This window comes from Lytechinus variegatus, chromosome 12 (genome assembly GCF_018143015.1).
Source record: "Lytechinus variegatus isolate NC3 chromosome 12, Lvar_3.0, whole genome shotgun sequence".
In the NCBI taxonomy this organism is placed as follows: Eukaryota; Metazoa; Echinodermata; class Echinoidea; order Temnopleuroida; family Toxopneustidae; genus Lytechinus; species Lytechinus variegatus.
In genome coordinates this window covers 8848163-8860928 of record NC_054751.1, presented here as the reverse complement: position 1 = coordinate 8860928, position 12766 = coordinate 8848163, and the positions used below count along the sequence as shown (strand labels likewise).

At 34.3% G+C, this 12766-nt stretch overlaps 1 protein-coding gene across 1 annotated transcript in view; it reads left to right on the top strand.

The window, feature by feature from the left end:
- Positions 1-10316, top strand: part of LOC121425205 (ankyrin repeat domain-containing protein 55-like) — a 95499-nt gene extending 85183 nt beyond the window's left edge. The window contains exons 7-13 of the mRNA XM_041621212.1: positions 3616-4376; positions 5517-5681; positions 6798-6929; positions 7678-7759; positions 8351-8427; positions 9207-9279; positions 9986-10316. Of these exons, the coding sequence (XP_041477146.1) occupies positions 3616-4376; positions 5517-5681; positions 6798-6929; positions 7678-7759; positions 8351-8427; positions 9207-9279; positions 9986-9989 (1294 nt within the window). The 3' untranslated portion in view covers positions 9990-10316. The remainder of the gene's footprint in view (positions 1-3615; positions 4377-5516; positions 5682-6797; positions 6930-7677; positions 7760-8350; positions 8428-9206; positions 9280-9985) is intronic.
- The last annotated feature ends 2450 nt before the right edge of the window (positions 10317-12766 follow it).

The window sequence follows — 12766 nt, the reverse complement described above, 5'->3', positions numbered from 1 at the left end:
AAAAATGCTCAAAATCACTTTTTGACCAAACTAGAGTACGTTTGAGGTCATTCTAAGTATTTCAAAAATTTGCGCGCGTTTCCGCGCGTAATGCCTTAACGCAGTACAAAAACACCGTTTTTTTTACACCATTGCATTGATAATATAATTGTGAGCAATTTGATACCCAATTTAGCTCTCTATGACCAATAATAACGAAATCAACCCCCGTTAAAGTTTGCAGCACGTGTGCGCGCGAGCTCTCACTATAGGCCATATATGGGCAAAAACATGCCTATTGCAAATTCACTGTAGCTCTTTAAATAGTCCGTTGACCCCCAATTTTTTTTTCATATATCGATAGAGTATTAGTTGCAGATTTGATTTCATGTCACCATTGTCCCTAAATTATATCATGACGTCATCAAAATGGCTCCTAAACTAAAAATTACATTTTTTCAAAAATGACGTCATCAAATTTATGCAAATTTGGTTGTAACTTCTCGAATATAGATCGTTTTTCGCCCAGATTTCGATATGTTGTAGTTTAGAATGTATTCTTTCTCCTCAGTTAGCATAAATTTTCATTTTGAGAAACGCATCATTGCGTAAAACAGCGATGAAAAGAGGCATGTCATTTTTCCTCATTTTGCGTGTAATCTCTATGGGACATGACTTTTTCTCAAAACTAGATTCGACATTCCTCTATTTCGTGAGCCATATCTCCATTTTTTCTTGTCAGTTTTCTTTAAGCGTTTAGTATGTTGTAGCTGAGATTCTAAGCTTTCGCAAGTGTGCCCTTCATTTTTTGATCAGATGCCGGGATCATGCCCGTATTTCACTTGCAAAATTGGACTTGTAATTCTCAAAATTGCTTACGTGTATTCTCTATGGGGAATATTGTGGCTTTGACTGCTTTCTAAAGGGCACGGGTTCGAGTCCTGGGGTGAACAAGATGATTTTTTTTTCATTTTTTTTTTCTCTTTTTGCCACTTCTTACATGATCCTTTATGATAATTAAAAGGTATAAAAGTTTAAATTTAGCAAAATAAAACAGATATAATTACTTTTTTCATATCACATGTATTTTGCGTGTAATCTTTATGGGACATGACCTTTTCTCAAAACTAGATTCGACATTCCTCTATTTCGTGAGCCATATCTCCATTTTTTCTTGTCAGTTTTCTTTAAGCTTTTAGTATGTTGTAGCTGAGATTCTAAGCTTTCGCAAGTGTGCCCTTCATTTTTTGATCAGATGCCGGGATCATGCCCGTATTTCACTTGCAAAATTGGACTTGTAATTCTCAAAATTGCTTACGTGTATTCTCTATGGGGAATATTGTGGCTTTGACTGCTTTCTAAAGGGCACGGGTTCGAGTCCTGGGGTGAACAAGATGATTTTTTTTTTCATTTTTTTTCTCTTTTTGCCACTTCTTACATGATCCTTTATGATAATTAAAAGGTATAAAAGTTTAAATTTAGCAAGATAAAACAGATATAATTACTTTTTTCATATCACATGTATTTTGCGTGTAATCTTTATGGGACATGACCTTTTCTCAAAACTAGATTCGACATTCCTCTATTTCGTGAGCCATATCTCCATTTTTTCTTGTCAGTTTTCTTTAAGCTTTTAGTATGTTGTAGCTGAGATTCTAAGCTTTCGCAAGTGTGCCCTTCATTTTTTGATCAGATGCCGGGATCATGCCCGTATTTCACTTGCAAAATTGGACTTGTAATTCTCAAAATTGCTTACGTGTATTCTCTATGGGGAATATCGTGGCTTTGACTGCTTTCTAAAGGGCGCGGGTTCGAGTCCTGGGGTGAACAAGATGATTTTTTTTTTCATTTTTTTTCTCTTTTTGCCACTTCTTACATGATCCTTTATGATAATTAAAAGGTATAAAAGTTTAAATTTAGCAAGATAAAACAGATTATAATTACTTTTTTCATATCACATGTATTTTGCGTGTAATCTCTATGGGACATGACCTTTTCTCAAAACTAGATTCGACATTCCTCTATTTCGTGAGCCATATCTCCATTGTTTCTTGTCAGTTTTCCCTGAGCTTTTAGTATGTTGTAGCCGAGATTCTAAGCTTTCGAAAATGTGCCTCCATTTTTTTATCAGATGCCGGGATCATGCCCGTATTTCGTTTGCAAAATTGGAATTGTAATTCTCAAAATTGCTTACGTGTATTCTCTATGGGGAATATCGTGGCTCAATGGATAACGCATTTGATTTGCTTTCACAGGGGCGCAGGTTCGAGTCCTGGGGTAAACAAGATTTTTTTTTCCATTTTTGTTTCTTTTTACCACCTCGTACATGATCCTTCGTGACAATTTAATGGTATAAAAGTTAAAATTTCGCAAGATAAAACATATTATAATTACTTTGTTTCATATCACATGTATTGTCATACATGAAAGAGACCCTTTTAACAGTGCTTTATCATCTCCCGTCTTTCACAAGTATTCCATCCATAATGAATATTCCGTCGTCATCATGAAGATCATATTGATCCGCATGAACATGGTAATAGTGATTACGATGGTGAGAATAAAGACAGACCACCTAATTCGTCCGCATGACAAATTAAATTCTAGTTATGCATTTGTTTGCGTTGGCAGTATAATGGTCAAATTGTTCAAGAGTGTGGGCTTGATTTCCCTTACAAAGTAAAAGGCTGAATTTTTAATTCAAAACAATTTTGAACATGTTTCTAAGGTAAGAAATATATTTAATAAAGTACTTCTTATCCAAGTATTGAATGGAGTACCTACTCAGTCAATAATGATATTACATGTGATTGATCATTGATTATATACCATGTAATTGCTAATTGTTTCTTGGCGGTTAAATGATGTGGGTATGCATCCCACCGCTGCCACCACAACAGCAGTGGGTGAACTCAGTTGACATAATGCTTTGCGACAGGTTCTTCATGGCTAAGAATAGACCATATGAAGCTACAACCAACATGCTTTTATCACGAATGTTGAAATAACCAAAGATGGATTAAAATTGATATACTAGTGAATGCGATTCATTGGTAGTTTGAAAATGCTGATATTCAAGTTATTTTCAAATGAAAAGGTGATCAAATTTGCAATTTATCATAAAGCTTTGGCATTTAAAGTCTCTACAGCTTTCAAAATGATGAATTGGTTTTTAATCCTTCTGCAGGCCAATACAACTTTTTTTTCAGTTTTGTTGTCTCCAGAGAAACAAATGAATTAATAGCAATGATTGATGATAGCAAGCTTTTAGCCTTTGGGTGTATGATTCAATATATGATTTGTTATAGACCTGTAGTATGTCATACCAATGCAGTATAAAGGCATCCTCTGCCTAGGACATATTGATTGGAAATTTATTTTTTAAAGTTAGCAGTCAAAAAGAGATTGAATTGTGTTCTAAGCCTTGTTGACATGGAGAGCATTTCCATTGACATTTGCCATCAACGACTTTCTTTGATTTTGATTGGCTGAGAAGCACAGGCGTCAGAATGTTACTTCTGCAGGTAGTAAATGCAAGATATTTAACACACCGTCTCTTTGATATGTAGTATGTTCACAGTTATTCAGACCCATTTGTTTCAATGTCTGACTTTGTTTTCTTATATTCATCAATAGGACACCCTTACATTGGGCAGCGGTCAAAGGCCATGTCAATTGTGTCAAGGTGCTTCTGGAACTAGGGGTATGTCCCTCACCCGTGGACCTTGATGGGGGCACGCCACACCAGTACAGCATCCAGGCCAGAAAGAGCGAGGCAACAAAACTACTCAAAGGGACAGAATGTGGGTTCGGCCAGGAGACGGAAGAACCTACAGAATCGGAAGGAACCAAAGATGGGGTCAAGAAGAAACGTTTTGCCTTTCTCACCAGCTGGTTAGACAAAAGAAAGAATGCTAAATCACAGTACAGCAGTGGAGAGAACAAACAGGATGGCAACTTTCAAGATGTATTCAGTGGTTTGCCACAGGAGGGCAGCGCAAGGAAATCAGAATCCATACTGAAATCAAAGAATGAAGCCACAAAGCTGGGATCTACAAAAGGTGCGATAGGTTTTGATGTAATGACGAGCGATCCCAAACTCTTGGAGGACAAAAATAAAAATGCAGACTTAACAAGAACTAGTGACACTGTTGGACAAAGTCTTTCAGATGATCAGAATTCCACGAGTGATCTTCGCCGCAGAACAAATCACGACACGCAAATTTTGAATAGAAGGAAATTGCGAAGGAGACAGCTTGCAGAAGGTGAACTGCAACATGCTGTGTCTGAACCGCATTTAGGTTCTAGCTACCCTTCCCCAAAGCATGAGGACTTGCTGGATAACCTCTCCCTTAGCTCTCATCAAAGCCAGGTTACCATGGTTACTAATGGATCAGGTAATTTTATTCACTGTTTTTTTTTTTATCTCATAAGTGACAGAAATCATGTCTGCTGTGTGTTTGCTTATCCATCTATTACAGGACTTGATGCATTGTCAGTCATCAGCATCAGAAACAGATGCGCTGCTATTAAATGTTTTAGATGAGAGTGTGTATCTAGGAGTGATGTCTTAGATTAATAATAGATGAAGACAGACATTTAATAATGTAAATATGCACTTTCTAGTGTCAGAACATGTAGGTAAATCCTAATCTGTTGCATAATTGAAGTTTATGAAACTTTTTTTCATGAATATTGTGTATGATAAAATTCAATTCAAATGTGAATTAAAGCTATATATTGTGAAACAAATGTGCTCATACAAGTAGCCAGCTGAGTTGAATAATGGTGAAAGTGATTAAAGGAAAGCACAAGTTAAATAGACAAATCAAAAATGATAATGCCTTGTGAAATCTGTAAGCATATTGCACTCTGCATTGTTTGTACGTAGTATTTTTTATGTTATAATTATTTTTTGCTCAATGATGTTTACATATTGGCTTATAAAAGATTTTAATGAGATTATCTTATTATAATTTAATATATCAGAACATGATTATGCACTATTTGGGAATGGAAGGAATTAACAATTTTTGTGAGGATTTTTATTCTATAATTTTTCTTTAGGTAGATGTGACCAGAGGCAGAAAATTCATGACATCATATTTATTAAAATCTCTTGTAAAAAACCCAGTGCTAATGCAGCTAAGAACCATTTGTATTAAATGTTCAGCAGTGGCATATTGCATATAATTTATATCATACAAAATTTCTCAGTGATATTATTATGTCTATGATATTGTCTTTGCCCCCTCTGTTTTAAAAATTGTCCTGTGCTCCCTATATTACAAAACCCTTGATCTGCCACTAAATGTTGAGTTATGTTGAGTAATGTTATTATTATCATTATTATCATTATTATTATTTATCATTATTATCATTATTATTATTATTAGTAGTAGTAGTAGTAGTAGTATTATAATTATCATTTTTATTGTTATTATTATTATTATTATTATTGTTGTTATTATTATTATTGTTATTATTATGATTATTATGATTAGTATTATCATTACTTTGATCTTTTGTCTTTGTAGGTGGTAGGAAGGAAGGTAGAGATGAAGACTCTCCAAAAATAAATATTCAAAACCTACATGATGGATCCTCACTCCTTGTCAAGCCATTCTTTAGGGCTTTGCCGAATGCAGAGGTTCTTCAACAACAAGCTAAAGAAATCCTAGAGGCACAGAAGAGCCCAGGAGGTAGGGGTCTGAAATGGATTTTGAAATTATTGGATGTCATTTTTATAAATAAACCCAGATTTAACTCCATTTGTGGTTTAGTCCTCAGTTATATGAAGTACTTATATTATATTGGATGGCGCAGAATGGAAAACGAGATATTTCAAGAATTTAGGCAAATATTCCACAAATCGCAGATGAATGGAAAATTGGCCCTAATGAGTGGAATATTTCTATCTACTCCATCCTTTTTAGTAAATTGATGTCATCACATTGCTAACAGCATCTAGGTGGTATAGTAATTATATGCACCAAAAAGTGAAAGAGAATTTGAATCCTATTACCTTCTCAGTTGTTAATGTGCAATGCATGTAACGCTAATGAATTATTCAGACTTGGGATTTAGAATGAACGCGGGGAGAGGGATGAAGTTAAAACGTTGTAATAAAGGAGGGCTTGGCTGTCCTAAAAAGCAGGCGCCGTTCTTGATCTGTTTAATGCCTTGTGAAATGTGCTGGTTGTTGCCTAGTTAATGGAATTTATTTCTGTTCTACTGAAAGGGGCTGTTTCCTGTAAAGTATTATATTGGCTCTCATTTGGAGTGTAACATGAAGATAGGCCCAAACCGATTGCCTGTACTTATATACAGAACTGTGAATACCCTGAATCTACAATTAATCTTTACTGCAATCTAAATTACATTGTTCATCATAGATTTACGCTCGATATTGATTGTCACATTGATTTCATAAGTTCAAATTACAGGTCATTAAAAGTTAGGAAATTCATTTATTTAAAATGAATCATATTGCTTTATATCTTGTCAGTATTGTGACAGAAAATAGTTGTGATTCTCCATATTGTTTTAAGGAAATGTCTTTAAATATTCAGGGGTTATATTTTTGTATTTCTTTCTATTGCAGTTCTGTTATCATTGAAGCTAAAGTTGTTTTTTTCTTTTATTTTTGATAAATCTTGTAAATATATCATTGGAAACAATGACCTCTTCATATGAACATAATTGCTATTGTTACATTGAATGAAAGATAAAGTGATAATCTGATATTAGTAACTAAATTTTTATTTAAATACGTTGTTGAACCGATCTCTTCATATTTGTTGATTTTTTTTAATCAGGGGGCCATAAGCAGGGGAAATCTGGAGGATCGGCCGGTGGACGAGCTTCAACTAGTCTGGATCACTATGGATTCATGGGAAGACCAAACAGTCCGAAACTTGCCCCTATCTCGGCCAAACCTAGGAGACTCGGTAGGGGGATTAACTCTTCCTTTTTAGAGAAAACGATCACATAATTGAAAAAAAAAATGATTCCCATTGGTTACCCATCTCAATGAAAACTGGGAGGCTTAGTAAGGAATCATGCTTTCTATTTACTGATTTATTCTTTGAATTGATTAAAAATCTGAATAATTTTTTTTATGATAAGTTGTCCATGTCTGAAAAAAAATATAGGACATTGGTCAATATTCCCTCTTTTTCTACTTTAGTACAATCATAAATTGGAAGAGATAATTAAAAAAGAATAATGATTATCTATAACAGTATTAGAGATAGTGAAAATGCAATGTGATATCTTTTATATAGCACTCCTGTCTTTTGGTAAACCATTTATTGACATTTGACATTCTCCTCCCTACCTGGTAGGAAAGAATTCCTTGAATGCTCGAGCACCTGATCACGGTATCTGTTTTAACGAGGGCTAATATAATAGTTTGTAATTCTTGAAAATATTCTATTAAGTGCTATATAAAAGTTATCTATTATTATCATTATTATTATTACCATTATTGTTATCATTATTATTGTTATTATTCCAAATTTGGTTCCAATTTTTTCTGACTTATTATTTCATTACAGATCAAGCATGCAATCTTAAACTCATATTGTTTTCAAATTATAACTTTCTCCTATTAAAGCCTCTTTATTACTATTATTTTATTATTATAATTATTGTTATTATTGTTGTTGTTGTTATTTGTTTGATTTTTTTTTTTAGATTCACCGGGTGAGCTATCAGTACCACTCCCTGCTGGGTTTGTTCAACAAAGATCATCGTCTCTCACATGGGAATCATGGGAGTAAGAAAAGTCTCCTCTTATTTTTAACATTTTTAAACGTTAAGTCCACCCCAGGTATAATAATCGACTGTCTTTCTTTCTTATTTTACATTGTTGATTTGGAAATTCATAACTTGACAGAATATTTTGAATTGTTTATTCATTCATCTGATTAATTATTTCATACTTTATTCTGTCAATAGTTTGACCTGTACATCTGAAGATAGGAATGACACCAGCACCTGCACAAACTTGGAAGTCCATTTAACAAACAGTGTAATATTAAAGAAATATATATGCATGTATATCATACTCTACTGATTTGTTTCCCGACCTTGAAATGTAAGAATTTTTTCCATGTTCCTCCTCCGAGGTAATTTATCTTAAAAAATGTGTAATTTCACAACTTTCTCATAACATTTTTTCACAAAATGGGTGAAATGAAGCAAGAAAAATTAAGGAAAAATCAAATTCAATGAATATATAATTTTATATAGAAAGCAGAAGAATGAAAGAGAGAGGGGGGGGCATGGGTGTGGTATGAAAATAATGAAATGTTCATTATGACATTGTGTATTATTTTTTTTTATTAAATGTTTGTTATCTCACCAGAAATCATTGGAAAGAAGGGAAAGATCAGATAAGACAACGACCTGATGTTCTAGAACCGATACGGCACAATATAGTTGGTAAGATATTTTATTCTTGTCAGTATAGAGTTCAGTTTTGTGAAATTAATTATCTGCCCCAGATTGAAAAATATCTGGGGCATGTTGCATAAAGAATTGCATTTAAATGATACGATAAATGCATGTCAAAGGCAAGTTCCAAATGTGCCTTTCTTGAAAAGCATGTTTTCATTGATTTTTAGAGCTGATGTTGTTTTAGTTTATACGGCGCATATGCAGTTGTGAATGTTCAACTACAGTAAAACATAACTTTGTGATGCATTGTTAGTCAGAAAAAACTTAACAAGTTTTTAATTACCCTTTGTATAAAGGGAGAGATTATTTCTTTAATTTTTTATATCAGCTTTATATCTAAACATGCAAGAATAATTACAAAATTAATCTCCCTCTTTAAACCAAGCTTTATTTAAAAAAAGAAATTCGAACTGTGCATCTAACAAATTGTAAGATGTAGACATTATTAACATATTAAGATGCATACTAATAAATAATGAATTAAATTGTAATTTGTATATTGTGAAGGATGTAGTCAAATCTGATTCCAAGTTGATTTGAGAAAATCTTTTAAAATTCAAAGCGAAACAATAAAAATTTCTGCAGAATCAATCACAAATGAAATAGGGTTTTGGAGTGTGCCCTATTTCATGAAACTTATGTTTTTTTCATTATTCGCCTAGTACCTGACAAAACTCTGCAATACATAGCTTTAGTTTGTTTTGCAATGAAATTAGGATCATGTGTTTGATTTTTAATGGTGAATTTTGTTATCTTTTTTATAGATAAATCAAAGAAAAAAAGAAAAAAGAAGCCAAGCTCTAATCATCTTAGGGAAGTACAAGAACTTGACATGAGGTGAGTATACCAAATACAAATGAAATGATTGATGTATAATGAGGGTAAGGGCAATCACGAGGAGGGGGAGGGGGGTAATCCAGTAAATACAGTAGGAGCCACAACTGAAAAGGCTCTGTTGCCATGCACATGAGAGGTTGCCTTGGATACAAACAAATGATTGTTGTCGGAAGACATTAGGGAACGTGAAGATTGCTAGGGGTTGATTATTCTCGCGATGAGGAGAAAAGAAGAAAAATGAAGAGGAGGTAGACGAAATTGAGAAGTTAAAGAGGGGGAGATAATGTTTATTAAGAGGATTTAGTTAATAACAGCATATGATCCTCCAATTCCAGTTCTCTGGTTACCCCCACAGTTTCCAAAACCCGGGGGGGGGGGGGTAATATGTCCAACCATCATCTAAGTTATGGAGCGGCCTTCCCGGAGATATTAAATAGGTTTAACCTAACTGTTCAATTCTTCTTAATTTCCTTTAAAATTTCTTGAGAAGCATCTTGAGCACTCTACAGAGTGGATTTAGCGTGATATAAGTTCAATTTATTATCATTGTTATTATTATTATTATTATTATTATTATTGATAATGATAAGTGGTAACTATGAAAAATATTTGCCCCGAAGTAACTGTTACACCTATTACTAAGTGCTATTAGATTGACATAATATTACCTTTCTAATGATAGTTATTTTCTCTTTGTTCACTGTAGATGATAAACAAGACTCTGATTGGTCGTCAAGAGATTTAAGACTGATGTGTGCTCCTGGCCAGTCACTTACCAACTCAAATCCAATGTGCAATTCTTGCAGCTTTAATTTGTTCAACAAAGTTGTATTTTTATGTTGTGTGCTGATCTTTTATGAAGTCATTAGGGGATTCTAACACTCATTCCGGTGGATAGATGTAGAATTTCATGTATTTACAAGCTTCAAGCATTCCCCTTGAATTTTGCACATTCAGATGATCTTTGTAGGTTTCCGTGGTGGAGTTTATAATGAGGAGAAGGTTTACGGTTCACTATGTGTGATATGAAGAAGAAGGGAAGGAAATACAGGCAGAAAGATTGAAATGGAAAGACGAGAAAGGATGAAAAGAGAAAATTAGAAGTATTCTTTTCTTGAAAGTGAGTGAAGTCCTCAAAAGGACTCTAAACCAGATGAGATGAGCTGAATACGGCTGGAGTAGCGATGGTTTGATTAGTAGCAGGTTGCTACTACTCAAACACTTCATATTAGTTCATATTACGCATGGTGAACCGTAAACCTTCTCTACGTTAATTTTCACCTTGTATCAAATGAGAATATCATGGTTAACAAAATACCTCCTTTGAATAGTTAAATGGTTATCATTCTTTTTAACTCATATTGATATTACTCTAAAAACTGTGAGCTGTAAGGTCCCACTTGTCGCTAGTGTCTGACATGTTTTAAAAATGAAGACCAGATAACAAAATTGTGCCACCAAAATGATTATTTTAGTGCTTCAAAAGAGTGAAATATAAGATGACTGGCATTACCTCCATCTTAATAGCATCCCATTCACTAGCTTACCTTGTGTTTATCCCCCAGGAGATTTCAATAGTAAATGATGATTTTACTGCCAGCAATATCTAGAAAGTGTCTGGATGAATTTTAATTTTTTTGTTATAGTAACCTATGCCTTTAGGCTGTTCATTGTCATTTGTATATATATACCTGAGTAAAAGGAAACAATGGATATTAAATGCCTTGCCTGAGACTGCTTGTGCCAAGTGGATTTAAAGACCAGGAATTTCCTATCCTGTACATGGATGTTAATATTTGATGCTCAGGCCAATGTCCTGACTATTAATGGGGCAGTTCACCCCGAAGAAAACTTTGTTGTAAAAATAGCAGAAAAAATAATAAAAAATATTAGTGAAGGTTTGAGGAAAATCCGCTAAAGAGTAAGAAAGTTATTAGAGTTCAAAATTTAGGATTTGAGACGTCATAAACGAGCAGATGCCCCATGTGTTATGTAATGTAAAATGTATGAATTTCAAATTTTGTATGGTTCCTGATAACTTAATTTTGTTTTCTTTTCATGATCGGGTGTGAAATAGTTTGTCTAATGAAATACAAAAGTTACCATTACGCGAATCCTGTGTTTAAAAAATACCCCACCAGCTTATAACACAGGAACTCCATTGCCTTGCGTGTTGTGTCAATGGGAGCTCAGGTGGGGTATTTGAAACCCCAATTTCAGATTTTGGGAGAGCTCTCGTTTAAACTGGGGTGGGGTTCATCTGACTGCTGATAATGCCTTGCGTGTTAGTCAATGGGATCTCAAGTGGGGTATTGACACCCCTATTTCAGTTTTTTGGGAAAAAAGTTGCATTTCTCGCGTTTAAACTGGGGTGGGGTCGATTTAGTGACTGCTGCTGCTGATAAGAGCCGATAACACCGATGCCTGCCACCACAACAGGCTGATAAGCAGCATGGAGTGGGATTGCAGCTGTCCTTGTTACGTAATAGTATAAACAAACTCTTCAGAGCTTCCTGGCTGACATTAATCTTGAAAGAATGAATTTGTATTCTATTTGTTTTAGGACATTAGCATATCTAAAAACGATTCGGAATTTAGATGACGATCGACATGAAATTTTGAACGATGCAAAATGACCCACAATTGCCGAAATAACAATAAGTTTTAAAAAATCACCCTCTCTCTCTCTCTCTCTCTCTGCCAGGCCTTATGAAGGTCACTTCTCCTTGGGGGAAAGTGGATTATCTGGGAGAGTGCGTGGTTGTTGACTTAAGGATAACTATTCCTTGTTGATATCGGGGATGTGGGGGGGGGGGGGCGAGTGAAAGTAGCTTGGAATTTGAAATTGGGGTGTCAGATGAGATCCATTTTTAAACACAAATTTTCGTAATGCAGTGAAAACCATTTTTAATTTTCTGAGAAAATGACATTTCATTGATTTTTTACCATTCGCTATGTAGGAATGCTGCTCGCATATGACGTCACAAATCAAATAATTTAAATTCTAATAACTTTTTAATTATTTGATGAAATCTTCTCAAACCTTCTGCAATATTTTTTTATTATTTTTTCTGCTATTTTTACAATAAACTTTTTTTCAGGGTGAACTTCCCCTTTAATGATCCTTTACCTTATTTCAGTTTATTTGCCAACAAAACAAAGAGATATAAGGCTGTGATCCTTTGCATGCTGGTCTATTGTTTGTTTGTGTCAAACCAATCACAATGGCACCTTCAAAATGTGTTTTGATTATTGCTATTGTGAACAAGAAAAAATAGCGCAATCATTTGTAAACACTGATGCAGAGATTTATTGACAACTCGAGAAACACGTAAAATCGAAGGCTCAGGCAGGTCGCCTTAATGTGTTGTAATATCCGCCCTACCAAACTATATAATTAGGGCTTCGTAGCAGCTCTATATTTAACTCACAGTTTCAGCTTTTTCTCCCCAAATTCGCAACAGTCGTTAATTTTCCTATTCATGTT